Source organism: Ochlerotatus camptorhynchus, unplaced genomic scaffold (genome assembly GCF_037179485.1).
Source record: "Ochlerotatus camptorhynchus isolate MF236.1 unplaced genomic scaffold, CSIRO-AGI_Acam_v1.1 ptg000213l, whole genome shotgun sequence".
In the NCBI taxonomy this organism is placed as follows: domain Eukaryota; kingdom Metazoa; phylum Arthropoda; class Insecta; order Diptera; family Culicidae; genus Ochlerotatus; species Ochlerotatus camptorhynchus.
The window spans coordinates 913,476-929,480 of NW_027040703.1; the positions used below are offsets into that span (position 1 = coordinate 913,476).

At 42.1% G+C, this 16,005-nt stretch overlaps 1 protein-coding gene across 2 annotated transcripts in view; it reads left to right on the plus strand.

The window, feature by feature from the left end:
- smg (smaug) overlaps positions 1-16,005 on the plus strand; it is a 65,706-nt gene that overhangs the window by 39,081 nt on the left and 10,620 nt on the right. Inside the window, exons 3-6 of one of the 2 annotated variants that reach the window (XM_065224624.1) lie at positions 7,242-7,956; positions 8,028-8,663; positions 8,766-9,246; positions 9,317-9,542. In XM_065224624.1, the coding sequence (XP_065080696.1) occupies positions 7,242-7,956; positions 8,028-8,663; positions 8,766-9,246; positions 9,317-9,542 (2,058 nt within the window). Of the gene's footprint in view, positions 1-7,241; positions 7,957-8,027; positions 9,247-9,316; positions 9,543-16,005 lie in introns of both variants that reach the window. The other variant, XM_065224623.1, reaches the window with a different exon arrangement.

The following is a 16,005-nucleotide window of genomic DNA, read 5'->3' on the forward strand; positions in this document are numbered from 1 at the left end:
TTGAACTACGGCACAAACTTGATTCATTGCTACTACTGATCAACAATGTGAAATCTCATGGAATTTCGATTTTTTTTTCGAATCGATTTATCAGTTGGCGTGGAACTGCTCTGGAGCTTTTTCAACTTCCATTGCAAGTTTCTTTTCAGATGTCTATTTTTTTACGTCCTGTGGAAGACTCTTCTGATATCCTCGGAAGGTTTATTTTCCCGAAATTTCTGTCAAGGTTTCCCTCGAATTGTCATTCGATTCTCCAGGAAGTTGCAACCGACTTCTCTCGGAAGTTTAGTTTCACTTCCCTCGGAAGATTCACTTGACTTATCTTGGAACTTTCTTCTGAATGCTTCTAGAAGTGTTTCTGGTCTCCTTTGGAAGTGTTTTCCGACTGTTTCCGGCAGATTTTCCAAACTTCCTTGGGATTTTTTTACGACATCTCTCGTTAGTTATTTTTGGACAACACTGCATTGATAGATACTTAAACAATGAAAATATAATCCCGGTTTGTCAGTACGTCTTATTTTTCAAAACATTCACGTGACAACCGTTTGTTTTTCTAAGTGGTGAAATGCATCGAAGTCGGCTACTGCAAACGATCCCGAAATTATTCCGGATGATTCCGGTGGAGATTTCAGACGTTCCCATCGGAAATACCAGTCGTCCCCGCTGGACATTCCAGACTCAGATTTCGAACGATCCCGGTGGGAATTATATGAGTTTCAGAAGGAAGATCCAGACGTTCCCGAAATTATTCCAGACATTACAAACGAAAATTCAAGCAGTTTTCCATTAAGATTCCAGATGCTTCCGAACCCAAGTAACTTTCTGAGATTTATCATGGTTTTTGAAGAGGTTTATTAGTCTTAAAATGGACTTGAAGGCCATAATAAAACCAGAAATGTTACTTAGGTAGTAATCCTGGATATTCCCGACGAGAAACCCCAAAAGTTCCCGAAAATTCCAGACGTTCCTAACGGTGATTCCAAACTTTCCCAACTTTGACTCTAGATGTTTCTAACGAGACGTTCTCAACGAAAATTTCAGGCACTTCCGAAAATGATTTCAAACATTATTAATGGATATTCCAAACGTTTTCGACGGAGGTTCCAGACGATCCCAAAGATGATTCCTAGTTATATCAAGAACGTTTGGAACGTCCGTCGGGATCGTCTGGAATGTCCGTTCAGTACGTTTCGATACCAAGTTGTATGGAATCTCCGTCGTGAATACCTGGACTGCTATCCCTAATAAACGTGTACCATATACTGACGATATATTAGATGGTGCGACCATACCACATAAAATTGGGATGATATCCCGAATTGGTGGTTAGGCGCATCTTATGGTTATTGTTTATGCGGGATGGAGCTTTTTCAACTTTGGAAGTTTCTTTTCAGATGTCTATTTTTTGACGCCCTGTGGAAGACTCTTCTGATTTCCTCCGAAACTGACTGGAAGCTTCTGTCAAGGTTTCCCTCGAATTGTAATTCGATTTTCCAGGAAGTTGCGACCGACTTCTCTTGGAAGTTTAGTTTAACTTTCCTCGGAAGATTCTACCGACTTATCCTGGAACTTTCTTCCGAATTCCTCTAGAAGTGTTTCTGGCTTCTGGGAATTTTTTACGACATCTCTCGTTAGTTATTTTTGGACCATAATGCATTGATGGATACTTAAACAATGAAAATGGAATCCCGGTTTGTCAGTTCGTCTTATTTTTCAAAACATTCACGTGACAACCGTTTGTTTCTCTAAGTGGTGAAATGCATCGAAGTCGGCTACTGCAGACGATCCCGAAATTATTCCGGATGATTCCGGTGGAGATTTCAGACGTTCCCATCGGAAATATCAGTCGTCCCCGCTGGACATTACAGGCTCAGATTTCGAACGATTCCGGTGGGAATTATAGGAGTTTCAGAATGAAGATCCAGACGTTCCCTAAATTATTCCGGAAACTCCAAACGAAAATTCAGGCAGTTTTGCATTGAGTTTCCAGATGCTTCCGTACCCAAGTAACTTTTTGCGTTTTATCATGGTTTTCGAAGAGTATTATTAGTCTTAAAATGGACTTGAAGACCATAATAAAACCAGAAATGTTATTCGGGTAGTGATCCTGGATATTCCCGACGAGAAATCCCAAAAGGTACTGAAGATTCCAGACGTTCCTGACGGCGATTCCAAACTTTCCCAACTTTGACTCTAGATGTTCCTAACGAGACGATCTCAACGAGAATTTCAGACTCTTCTGAAGATGATTTCAAACATTATCAATGGATATTTCAAACGTTTTCGACGGAGGTTCCAGACGATTCCAAAGATGATTCCTATTTTTTATCAAGAACGTTTGAAACATCCGTCGGGATCGTCTGGAATCTCCGAAAAAACGTTTGGTATCTCCGTCCGAAACGTCTGGAATGTCCGTTTAGTACGTTTAGATATCAAGTTGTATGGAACGTCGTGAACACCTGGGATCCCAATCGGAAAAGTCTTGAATCTCCGTCGGTTAAATCTGGAGTTCCAGTGGAAAACGTTTGGAATCTCCTTTGGTAGCGTCAGGAATCTCCAATCAGAGCATCTCAAAACCATGTTGAAAATGTCTAAAATCATCGTCATAAACCTCTGAAATCTCCCTTGTGACCTTGGAACTTCCGTTCAGAACGTCTCGCAGCCAATTTTTAAAACGTCGAATCTCCCTGTCGTTCACGTCTGGAATCCAAGTCGGTAAAGTCTCGAATCTTCGTCGAGAAGTCCCAGTCAAAAACGTTTGGAATTTCCATTAGAAACGTCTGGAATAATCTCCGGAAACGTCTGCAACCTTTGTCGGGCATGTTTGGAATCTACGTCGCTATCGTCTCAAATCCAAGGCGGGAACGATTAAAACTTCCGTCGAGAACGTTTGGAATCTTCATCGAAAACCATGTTGGAAACGTCTAAAATCATCATCATAAACCTCTGAATTCTCCGTTGGGAGTTTCCAAATGCTTCCGTACCGATGTAAAATTTTGAGTTCTATCATGGTTGTCGAAGAGGTTTATTAGTCTTAGAATGGACTTGAAGACCATAATAAAACCAGAAATGTTACTTGACGAGAATTCCTGAAGTTCCTGAAGATTCCAGACGTTCCTGACGAGGATTGCAAACTTTCCTGACGGTGATTCGAGACGTTCTCAATGAAAATTCATGATACTGCTGAAGATGGTTCCAAACATTCACGATGGAAACCTAGAACCAAACTTGTTCAAGAGAGCTTCCAGACGATTTCAATGCTGATTCCAATTTTTATCGAGAACGTTTGGAACCTCCGTCGGGATCGCCTGGAATCTCCGAAAAAACGTTTGGTATCTCCGTCGGAATGTCCGTTCAGTATGTTTCGAAACCAAGTTGAAAACGTCTAGAATCGTCGTCGTATGGTACGTATAGAATCTGCGTCGGGAACGCCTGGAATCCAAATCGGAAATGTTTCGAATCTCCGTCGGGAAAATCCGGAGTTCCAGTCTGGAATCCCCAATAATATCGTCTCGAAACCATGTTGGAAACGTCTAAAATCGTCGTCATAAACCTCTGAGTTCTCCGTTGGGACCGTATGGAATCATTTCCGAGAACGTTTGGAACTTCCGTTCAGAACGTATCTCAACCAATTTTTAAAACGTCGAATCTCCCTTTCGTTACATACGGTAAAGTCGGTAAAGTCTTGAATCTTCGTCGAGAAATCCCAGTCAAAAACTTTTTTTAATCTCCATTAGAAACGTCTGGAATCATCTCCGGAAACGTCTGCAACCTTCGTCGGGCATGTTTGGATTAAAACCTCCGTCGAGAACGTCTGGAATCTTCATCGAAAACGTCTGGAATCATCTTTGGGAATTCAGTAATGCCCATGTCTTTGGGAATCCAAGTCAGGAACGCTTGAAATCACTGTCGGGATCCTTTGGAATATCCGTTCAAAACGTTTCGTTACCAAGTTGGGAAAGACTATAATCGATTTCGGTAACGACTGGAATCCTTGTTGAGAACGTCTGTAATCTCCGTTCAGAACGTCTTGAAACCAATTTGTGAATTTGTGAATCATCGTTGAAAACATCGTTTGGCACGTCCGCAACCATCTTTGGTAACGTTTGGATTCTCCGTCGGAAGCATCTCGAATCCAGTTCGGGAACGTTTTTAATCTCCGTCTGGAATCCAAGTCGGGAACTTCTCAAATCTTCGTCGTAAAAATTTGGAATCTTAGTCGAAAGCGTTTGGATTTTCCGTCGGAAATGTCTGGAGCTTAGCTTAGCTTTGGGAAGGTCTGCAACCTATTTCGGGAACGTTTCGAATCCAAGTCGGTAACGACTGAAAATTCCCTCAAGAACACCTGTAATCATCTTCGGGGACGTCTGTAATCTCCATTGGTGAACGTCTGAACGTCTGGTAAAAGGTGTCCACGATGAAATTGCCACACTATGAAATTGCTCTAACTTTTTAACCGTTGGGTAGAATTTAATGAAAATTTGGGTGGATTTAGTTCATAGAGCATTATTTACATCCTGCAAGTTTTAAAGTCCTGTGATCAAAACTCGCGGAAATGGAGTCGAAAGAACAGCTCGTGCGTGATAAAATCTTGCGCATTCATCACGAGAACAAGGATCTCTCGCATCGTTCCATCGCTAAAACGTTGGGAATCGCGAGTGATTAAGCGGTTCGAGGAACGGTTGACCACCGATCGGAAGCCCAGAAGTGAAGGAAAAAGTATTCCGTACAACACCATAAATCACAACCGCGTAGTTGGGGCCTTCAACCGAAATCCGAACGCCTCCGTTAGGGATGTGGCTAAGAAGCTGCACCTAAGCCGAAGTTTTGTCCAGAAGGCCAAAACTAAGGCTGGGCTTCGAACGTTCAAGGTAAAAAAGGCCCCTAATCGCGACGAGAAGCAGAACAAGTCCGCCAAAACCCGTGCCAGGAAGTTGTACCTCAACATGCTGACGAAAGTTGAATGCTGCATCATGGACGACGAAACATATGTGAAGGCCGACTTCAAACAGATCCCCGGCAACCTGTTTTTCACGGCCAAGGATAAGTTCAGCGTTCCGGAGCATGTCTGCACTCAGAAGATGTCCAAATTTGCGAAGAAATTCCTGGTTTGGCAAGCCATCTGCACGTGCGGGAAGCGGAGTGCACCTTTCGTGACCCAGGACACGATGAACGGACAGGTGTACATAAAAGAGTGCCTCCAGAAGCGGCTGCTTCCTCTCCTGAAGGCCCACAACGTCCCAACAATCTTCTGGCCGGATTTGGCCTCATGCCACTACTCCAAGGACGTGCTGAAGTGGTATGCGGACAATAAGGTCAATTTCGTGCCGAAAATGTTCAACCCTCCCAACACTCCGGAGCTCCGCCCCATCGAGAAGTACTGGGCGATTATGAAGCAGCACCTTCTTAAACGACCTAAGGTAGTGAAGACAGTCGAGGAACTGAAGAAAGTATGGGTTTACATGCAAAAAACGGTTGATTCACAGGTTGTGCAGAATCTTATGGCCGGGGTTAAGGCCAAGGTGCGGGCATTTGCGTATGGACTGTAAATAAAATACGAGTAAAATGGTAAAATGAAGTTTAATAGTTATTTCTCAATCCCTGAAAATTTGATGGCAATCGGATGAAAACTCGAATTTTGCGAATCAATTTTGTGTGTGGCAATTTCATCGTGGACACCCTTTATCTTCGTCTGTAGCATCTCGAAGCCAAGTCTTGAAAGCTTGGAATTTCCGTCGGGAAAGTCTACAATCATCCCCAGAAACTTCTGGAATCCTCGTCAGTATCACGTAAAATCTTCGTTCAGAACGTCATCTTTGGAAACGTCTACAAAATTCGTCGGTAACGATTGGATTCTCCGTTGGAAGCGTCTCAAATTTAAGTTGGGAACTTTTTAAATCTCCGTCTAGCATCCAAGTCTCGAAAGTCCCGGATCTTCGTCGGACAAATGTGGAATTGACCGAGTTCTATTAGTAGCAATTTTCCAAATCCCTCTTTTACCACATAAATATCGCGCATGTTTTAAGCAACTGAATCTCTTTTACTTTTAGTTTGGTTTTTCACAATTCACCTTATTGCCACTATTCCATCTCATCAACGTCATTACTACTCGATCATGGCTTTTCGTGAGAAAATACAGTGAAATGAACGTTTAAATTTTGGTTGCCGAAGACAGTCAATGGGTGCCAAAGTCGCCATCTACCCTCACACAACCGAACAATAAAACACGCGCGATCGAGGTCAAACCGGGCAACAAAAGGGAATGTGAGAGCACGCATCTCTTTTGGTTACCTAGCACAAACGTATGCAAAAAGAAAACAATTGTAATCATACTTTTGGACACGGGGCTTGGAACGAATTGGACGATCGATTGCTTGCACAACCTTTTTTAAAACTTCTATTCACAAACAAAAGATTAACCCATAGCTTAGTTTCTATTCCATTTTCCTGTAGATCCAGTGACCCATTTTAAGAATTAATGCTTAAACATGTGCGCGCTTTGGAAACTCTCACACACACAATAAGTCCCGCATACATTCATTACCCTTATCAAACTGTACACACTTCTGTACCCAAAAACAAGATGCTTTCGTTCTTAGCACATGTTTAAAACTCAAATTTGCTTAAGATACGATCTCATTTCTATGAAACGAGACCGAATTTCATTCAGTTTTCCAATTGTTACAAATGAACATGTTCCAGGAGCTGCCCAAATTTAGTTCTTTTCGCATCAAGTTATTTGAAAACACCGAAAATTATAACCATAAAAACAAACACGTCCACTTGCGACAAAAGCGTACTTCGATATTCAAAATGTTTCATTGGAGTGAATAACTTGAACCGAAAATTTACTACCATAATATCACCGTGTCAATGTACCGTCACTTATGATTAAATAAATCCTGCAATCACCCAATCACTGACAGTCACGTGACTCGTATCTAAGTTTCACTCACGCCGCTATAAAATATGTTTTTTTTTTTTAAATTTTGAACTCATTAGATGAAGAGGTTGTAAAGTTCAGAGAGTCACAATCATCGATTTTCGAGTGAAAACTCACGAATCGTTAAATCGCATATTGTGGCCTCTTGCAATTCTTGTAATTCTGAGTCAAAATATCTTTATAACATCTAATGATTTCATAATTCCAAATAAAATTTTCTATAGCGAAGTGAGTGGAAGCAACCCTGCCTAAGAGTGATTTTGAACCATTTCTAATCGATTTCCCTTACTCCTTCCAGATCTCTAAGCTACTGGCTGCGCCATCTGGAGGAACACATCGCTACCTCCTACATTCCGACAACGCTTGCCTCATCGGCAGCAACTGCCACCAATAATATTATAAGTAACAACAACAACAACAACAACAACAATACTACCAAGATGGTTAATAGCAACAGCACCTACTATATTCATCCTCCTGCTTCGCAACACCATCACCACCAGCAACAGCAACAACAGCAACAGCAGCAGCAGCAACAACTCGTTGGTGGATCAAATCAAAATCTGGCCAGCAAAACCGGCAGTCAACAGTCGCTACAATTCCTCGCAACTGGCGCATGGCATCATCTACAGCCACAGCAGCAAACTCATCATCAACACCACAATCCCCACAGCAACAATAACAATGGCGGCAGCAACAGCAGTAGTTGTAATCAACTACCGCAACAGCCACAATCGGTTTGCATTTCCAGCTCGTCACTGTTGTCCAAGTCGCAGCAGAGTCTCAATCAAGCTAGCAGTAGCAGCTCCAGTTCTAGTTCCTGTCTCGATAGTGCGTCCTCGCAGCTACTGAAAACCACCAACCTGCTGGCCAATTTGGATTGGAGCACTGACGTAACGAACAAACCTGAGGACGGCGGTGGGACAGTCGTTGGGGATGGTAATGGAAATCCTGGCAGTGCCGTCCGGGCTATCGGAAGTTCGGAGAATGTCTCCATGAAGGATTTCGTACCGGTGAGTCTGAATGGGAGTGTTTGATTTCTGTGTATTAGGGTTTGACAAGGTGTTTCTTTTTCATGCGACAGGTCACATTCAACTACTCGACCCCACAAGGTAGTAGTCAATCGATCGGGAATAGCAGTGGAGCCAGCAGTGCCGGCACCACCACCACCACCACCAACAACAACAACACCAGCAAGCACCACCACCTTATTGCGTCTTCTAGTCAAGCATCGGGTGTAATCCTGGGAGGCAGTGCCAATGACAGCAGTTTGAATCTAAACGGTACCGGCGGCCTGGGTAGCCACACGATGGTGCTAACCGATTTGGACTCAAGCGACGATAACCATCTGAGCTTTAGTAAAAATGGCACCGAGATATTCGACTACGATTGTGATTACGATAATGAAGAAGAGTTTAACTATTTAGCCCGTGCTGCTGCCGCTGTAGCCGCTGGGGGATCCTCCAGCACTAGCAATACTAGCGCTCCCGGGGGGACGAATGCGGCTGGATCCGCTGCTGTTCCGTCGTCCGGCTCGGGATCGGGAGGACCGGCCAATACTAGCAGTGGTAGCAGCAATAGCAGCAGCAGCAAGAATCGTGTTTCGTTCGATGCTAACATAAGTGATTACCTGAGGGTTCCTCCGATTGGCGTGGGGGAGTTCGATTTGGATGGAAGTGGTCTGCTGAAAACTCGCCGGTCCAACAGTCTTACCACGACGGTAAGTAGTGCATGTGGGTTTTCGGTTAGGGAACTGCACCAACAGAAACATAACAACGAATGTTTATCGGCGGAAAATCTGAGCAATCTACAACTACTGCAGAACAAGCCGAGGAGTTTCTCGTTGACAATGGAAAGTCCTCGTTCATCGTTGACTTCCAGCGGTTCGGAGACCCGGTTAGACGACTTCAAGCAGCATCAGATGATGAAGATGTATGGATCGCCGAATATAGGGATGTCCAGCATAGCGCACTGGTTGAAGAGTTTGCGGTTACATAAGTACGTGTGGTTGTTTTCCAATCTTACGTACGAGCAGATGATGGAAATGAATGAGGAGTATTTGGCCAATTTGGGCGTTACCAAGGGAGCCAGACACAAGCTGGTGCTGTGCATTCATAAGCTAAAGGAACGGTACAGTTTGCTGTTGCGGCTTGAGAAGGAAATACTATCCGCTGGAGGATCCAGGACTCAACTCGGTCCAGTGTTTGATGAAATGACAAACATCGTGTTGACACCGATGAAACCGATCAGCCACGAGCAGAAGGAGGACATCGCTGGATTGTTTGTCAAGCTGTTAGATTTGAGTGAGTATAAGAATGTTCGGGCTGGGAACATGAATGTGGGTGATTTTCAATTTTGTTTTCTCTATTTCAGTTTCCTCGATAGCGCTAATAAGACCGATATGTGGTCCCCAGGAAGAGGAATGTATGAACGTTTTCATTTGGGTGTTGGAGCGAGCGCTTCATAACGATGCTTTTGCGGCGCATGCCACCCAGATTAAGGAGTACAAGTACAAGGCAAACAAGCTGAAGATGGCGTACGCACCGAAGAGTCATTATGCGAAGAATACCAGCATCAACGGGAACATTAATAAACCAAGGTGAGTACCGTGCAGGTACCATATTCTGCGGAGTTAAAAAATTTTTCTGATTTAAATGCCGATTTGAATGATTTTAATTGATACTATCAGTAAAATGTTATCTAATATAGTAATAGCCGGAAATATGAGGACGACTCAAAATCGAGTTAAAAAATAGATTTTGTGCACCAATGCGGGAAGCCTAATTCTTCGCAGGTTTGTTTCTAATTCTGCGCACGAAAAAAACGAAAAATGTTTTGAACACATGTTTTTATTGATATGTAGTATGTGCACAAAAAAGGAAGCCATTAGCCATTTATTTGATCCTTTGTATGATTGGGTCTTCGCCCAGATTAGTTAAAACTGTTGACCTTCCTGGGCGCTTTCTGCCTGAGCTGCACTTAGCCTTTTCACACCCAGAGTGTTTTGGCATAATCGATTTTAAAAACCAGTATTTCTCGAGTGTAAACCTGGAAAATCAGGGAATATCATGGAGTTCATTTTTGGACCTGGAAAATCAGGGAATCTCAGGGAAATTCATTCAAATTATATTATAGTACCGCAATTCTGTCACAAATCAATGGCCTGTTGAATGAAAACAACCGCACCCTGGATCTTTGCTTTGTGCGTGCTCGTGATTACAGCTCCTTTCCTCTCCACGGCACCCGAACCTTTAGTCAAGGAAGTGCATCATCACCCTGCTTTAGTTATCGTGATCGAAAATAATATTGTCCGTGATTTCATCAGCACTCCAAACGCTGTGTCATATGACTTCCGTAGAGCTGACCATCGCAGTATTGTCCATGTGCTTTCTAACCTAGATTGGGAGCATATTCTAGATCCTGTAGACGTCAACATTGTTGCACAAACCTTTTCTCACGTTTTGGCATGTCATTGACAGGCACGTTTCCAAAAAGATCATCCTATCGACTCATGCGTCCCGTGGATGACGAAAGATCTTCGCTCGTGGGAAAGAACTAAGAAGGCTGCTCTCAGAAGATTTACTAAATTTCGCCCACTGCCGCTGAAATGCTACTCTGTCAGACTCAACCACGAGTATAAGCGGTTAAGTCGTCTCTGTTTTCAACGCTATCAAAGGAGGATTCAACGGCGGCTAAAATCACTCCCGAAATCCTTCTGGAACTTCGTAAATGAGCAACGCAGGGAAGTCGGCTTACCCTCTTCCATGATTTTTAATGGTGAAACTGCTGGAAATCAACAAGACATTTGCAACCTGTTCTCAGCCAAATTTGCTAGTGTGTTTGAAGCCGAGCAACTCTCCGCTAATATCATTACTTCCGCGGCCAGTAATGTTCCTTTGATCAACCAAACGCTCAGCATGGTCGAAGCCACTACAGATACGATTTCTAGAGCAGCATCTAAACTTAAGACTTCAGTTAAAGCTGGACCCGATGGTGTTCCGTCGATTATTCTTAAAAAGAACATCACTTGTCTTTTAGATCCACTGCGCCGCATATTCCAGCTCTCTCTTTCCAGCGGCATCTTTCCGTCTTGCTGGAAGACTGCGGATTTGTTTCCTGTTCATACAAAGGGAAGCAAACGCGACGTAAACAACTATCGGGGAATCACATCGCTGAGTGCTGTATCAAAACTTTTTGAATTGAAAGCAATCCCCCTTATTCTGCGAGTCACGTGACTCTCTCTCACCGGTGAGGTGACAATAGTCACCTCGTGTGAGGTGACTCTCCATTTGATTTACATGGAGAGTCACCTCACACGAGGTGACAATTGTCACCTCGTCGGTGACAGAGAGTCACGTGACTCGCAGAATAAGGGGGAATATCTAAGCATTGACCAACACGGATTCCTAACTGGGCGTTCCACAACTACGAATCTGCTGTGCCTATCGTCTTACATCACAGACAGTTTGATTGCTCGGACCCAAACGGACGTTATCTACGCAGATCTTACGGCCGCCTTCGATAAGCTGAACCACGAAATTGCGATCGCTAAGCTTGACAGGTAGTGTAGTGGTAAGCGTGATTACCTCTCACCCCAGCAGGCCTGGGTTCAATCCCAGTCGGTGCCGCCGGGATGTTCTGAGGCATAACATTTCTAATCACGCCTTCCTTCGGGAAGTAAAGCCGTTGGTCCCCGGTTCATGAAATGATGGGTCGATAGGTCGGATCCAGGCGTGGGAGCTGCCTTCCTGGCGTCGGTAGCATTGGTGCTCAGCACGGAAAACAAGATCGACGGAAATCAAATCAAAGGAAAAAAAAAAAGCTTGACAGGCTTAGGGATCGGTGGACATCTTTTGAGATGGTTTCGTTCATACCTCACGGAGCGCCAACTGACAGTAACTTTGGGTACTTGTCGCTCAGCAAGCTTCTGTGCACAGTCCGGTATACCTCAGGGTAGCCATCTGGGACCATTTGTATTTCTCCTTTACTTGGACGATCAATGTCGAGCCCTTACGTATCCGAAGGGCTACTCTGCAAGGAAGAATCGACTGCGAAGCAATTCTGCAACAAGTGAACATTAATGTTCAACCTCGATCACTACGCAACAGTCTTATGCTGAGACTTCCACTTCTTCGAACTAATTATAGCTTAGGGAGCGCTATTTACGGCTTGCAGTGGGTGTTAGTGAGCAGCGTTCGATTTTCACTCGACACGGAATATGCTTCGTCGAAGATTCTCTGACTTTTTTGCTGACCGAAGGCGCTTGACAGCGAAGCTAAGTGTAAACTTTAAGACATACCGTGCCGATTCAAATTTCGGACACTTAAACTCGAATTTCGGACACTTTTAAAAGTTGATTATCTCGGTCGAATATGATCCACATGTCTTGTAAATTTTAAATTTTTTTGACTAGTGCCCTCCACGATCATCTAACATTATTACTTTGTTTCTAACTGGATGTAATATTTAATTAAAAATGAAAGTGTCCGAAATTTGAATCGGAACGGTATACATTTTTAGTAACTTGACAATGCTTTCCTAGTTATTTTCGTTTGTAACTGTAGTATAGGTAGTCTGTATAATCTGGGACTATTTCTAGTCTGTTGATGCAAACATAACAAATAAACAAATTCAGGGAAATATTTCTTTTGAACAAAAACTTATTAATAAGTATGACTGACTTCGCTAGTTTCAAACAAATTACTCGGTGTAGTTTGAGGATGGTTGTTCATTTCAAATTTTAAATAGAGTTGCGAACGTGGGGTTGTTCAATGCTTGATGTTGCATTTTTGCATGCTGGGCAAAAGTTACTCACATAAAAGGGTATTTCGATGATTTTGAGCCTTTTATAAATTCAGCTTCCACTTGGTGTTGTCACATTCCTGAGTTGAACTGGTGTAAAAATCCATTCTCGTAGACGTTGTAAGTTGTAATTGTTACTAATGGGTATGTGCATCTGTTAATAGATGTTACACCTAATTACGTCTGACAAAATTTAACCTTTGAGTAGATTGGTCCATTTGCTCGATCCAGCGGTGTCCAACAGAAATCAATCCCTTGAGCACATTAGAGCGCCTTTGAGTGAATGCAAGCATGGTAAAGAGTTAAGCTGTGTTTAGACAAGATATGTAATTGAACAACTCAGTTGAATTCAATTGAGCCTGGTTGAACTTTTTTTTTTAATTCGAGTGAGTTGATCAAGTCAGTTAAATGGCATGGTTTCAACTGAGTTCATCAATTGACTTGCCTTGTCTAAACCCAGCTTTAAGAGAAGATGATGTATTCTTAACAGCTTGATTACCTTAGAGAACTAACTAAATGAGAATTTAGAATAATGGTCTTGTTTGGGAGAAGTGTCTATTGATTGCTTGGAGTAGCACTTTTGTGATTTAATAATGATTCAAATATACGTAGACAAGCATTGCCTTGACAGCATAGAGTGGCTTTATTTAGTATTCTAGGTCTTCATTGGAAACATGGCTAGCTCGTAGCTTCTTAGTGAAGTTGTAGTTTTGTTGCTGTTATTGCATTTTAGATGGAATTAACTTACACAATTCTGGAGGTGAAAGCAATTTCCCACTGGAGGAATCCGCCCACGAATTAGCTTTTGGTTAAGCCTATTATCCGGAATAATTTCCTTGCGGAGCTGGGTCTCAAAATGTGCTCAAGGCAAATCTAATATAAAGGGGTTAATAACAAGTGTTTCATATGTAAAATGCAGAATGACCAGCTGAAAATTTGAAGTCACCCTAGGCCCTTTTCAATTGTTGGTCGAGAATCTGAGGTGAATTGCATGGGAACTTTAAGGAGAATTCCAAGCAAATTTAAAAAATTGAAGCTCCAGTTAATTGTTAGAACGAGTTTAAAATTCGAAGAGAATCTAAAGATGAATTTTAGGAATGCCGAAACTAAATAGCTGAAACTTACATTGGTTGGTCCGAATACATTATAGGGTAGAGCACTACTTCGGCCTAATCGCCCATTTTGGGCCTATCGAGCAGAAAACATCAAATAAATCCATTGTTTCGGAGTTAACAAGTCAATTATGTGTTTGGTACGATACTTTAGTGCAAAAGCTACCGAACGAAGTCAATGAGAACGCGTGATATGAATGTTTACACCCATTTTTCGCTGCAACCGAATCCAGTTTTATCTTCATCCGATAGGCCGAAGTGAATTCAATGGCGTTTGAATGGCGTTTCAATGTATTAGGCCTAATTTAGAATCCTTAGGCCGAGTTTGGGGCCAAGAAGCAGTGTTAGATTTTTAACAATATCTCAAAAAAAAAATCTCTTTAGCAAATTTTACGTTACATACGGAAAGGTAAATAAATTTAGAAGTCATCTGCAGTGAAAACACTCCATTTCGTGAAAAAAAATCAACACGAAAAATAGAGGCAAAGGGCGGGTTGTGCTTAGTAGCAGGACCCCACAAAGTCACTTTCAATCGAAAATCATCAAGTGACGATGAAGCTGTAAACCATCACTTTCAATTGAAAGTAATTCTGTCTTCTCTTCGAGCCCGTCAACATCAACAGAACCACTTTCGATCAGTTTTCATGCTGTTTGTTTTGGCTTGACTCGTGTTCATTTCTTCTTTCATTGGCAAATGAACTTACTTTTGCATTGAAGCGAAGCTGTTCGATCCAAATTCACGCAGTTTTTATTATTTTTGTTGATTGTTCACTATGCGTATGCGTATGCGTGCACGTGGATGTCAAATTTATCATTGTCGGGTGGTTTGTTTACCCATCAATATGGGTATTTTTTTTAATCGGGATGACGTCTAGAGATCGAAAATTGATATGCGACGCCATTTTTAAATCCAAGGTGGCGGCTTCCAGTTTAATAAAAAGTGGGAAATACTGTCAAATATCCATCAAAAAGGGTATCGAAGATGGCGGCTTCCGACAAGTGGAAATACAGACAAATATACATCATGACATTTTTGTAATCAGTATCAAGTTTACAGATCGAAAAATGATATGCGACGCAATTTAGAAATCCAAGATGGCGGTTTCCGATTTAAGAACAAATGGGGAATATTTTCAAATACCCCTCAATATACACTCCCGATCATAAGTTTAAGGACACCCCAAAAAAAACATGACGTCCAATTTTCGTTCTCTTTAGATCATTTGAAAGGTATTTAATGGAACTTTCCTCGTAGGCAAATTATTGTTCAATATAATTTACAAATTTTGTGTGCTAAAAGTTCACCCAAAGTTACAATATTTTTCAAAATTTACTCTGAAGAATCGTGACTGATTTTCTCAGAATTGGGTTGGCCAAATTTTGAAATAAAAGTAGTAGTAGAACACTTATGTTATACCATCCATACCATTCAAATGACCTTTGGAGATCGAAATTTTAACGTAAAGTGAGAGATCATTGAACAAAACATATTTGCATGGTTTTTTGGGGGTGTCCTTAAACTTATGATCGGTAGTGTAGGTATTTTTGGAATCGGGGGCTGGAAATCGATATCCGGCGCCATTTTGAAAACCAAGACGGTGGATTCCGATTTGCGGAAAAGTGTAAAATACCCTAAAATATGGTTATTTTAATATGGGGATGAAACGTAGATGCCGAAAATTGATGTTACGCTGTCTTTAAATCCAAGATGGCGGATTTGGTTAAGAGAAACTGTGAAATGCTGTCAAATACCGATCAATGTGGGTTTTTTGGAATCGGGGTGACATCTAGAAGCCAGAAATCGATGTCCGATGCCATCTTGAAATTCAAGATGGTGGCTTCCGATTCCAGAAGAAGTGTCAAATGGCATCGAATATCGATTTTCAGCATCTACGTGTCGTACGAATCGGACCCCGTTCCGAAAAAAATACCCTGATATTAGGGTATTTGACACTTTTTATGAAACCTGATGGCCGCCATATTGGATTCCAAAATGGCATCGGATATCGATTTTCGGCATCTGAGCGGTTCCATATCATTAAAGCAACGAGTAATTTTCATCTTTTTTGATTTGCATGAAACCTTGCATACAAGTTTTTGGGGAAGAAAAACGCCGTTTTGCATACTTGGTTCGCCATTTTGAATCTA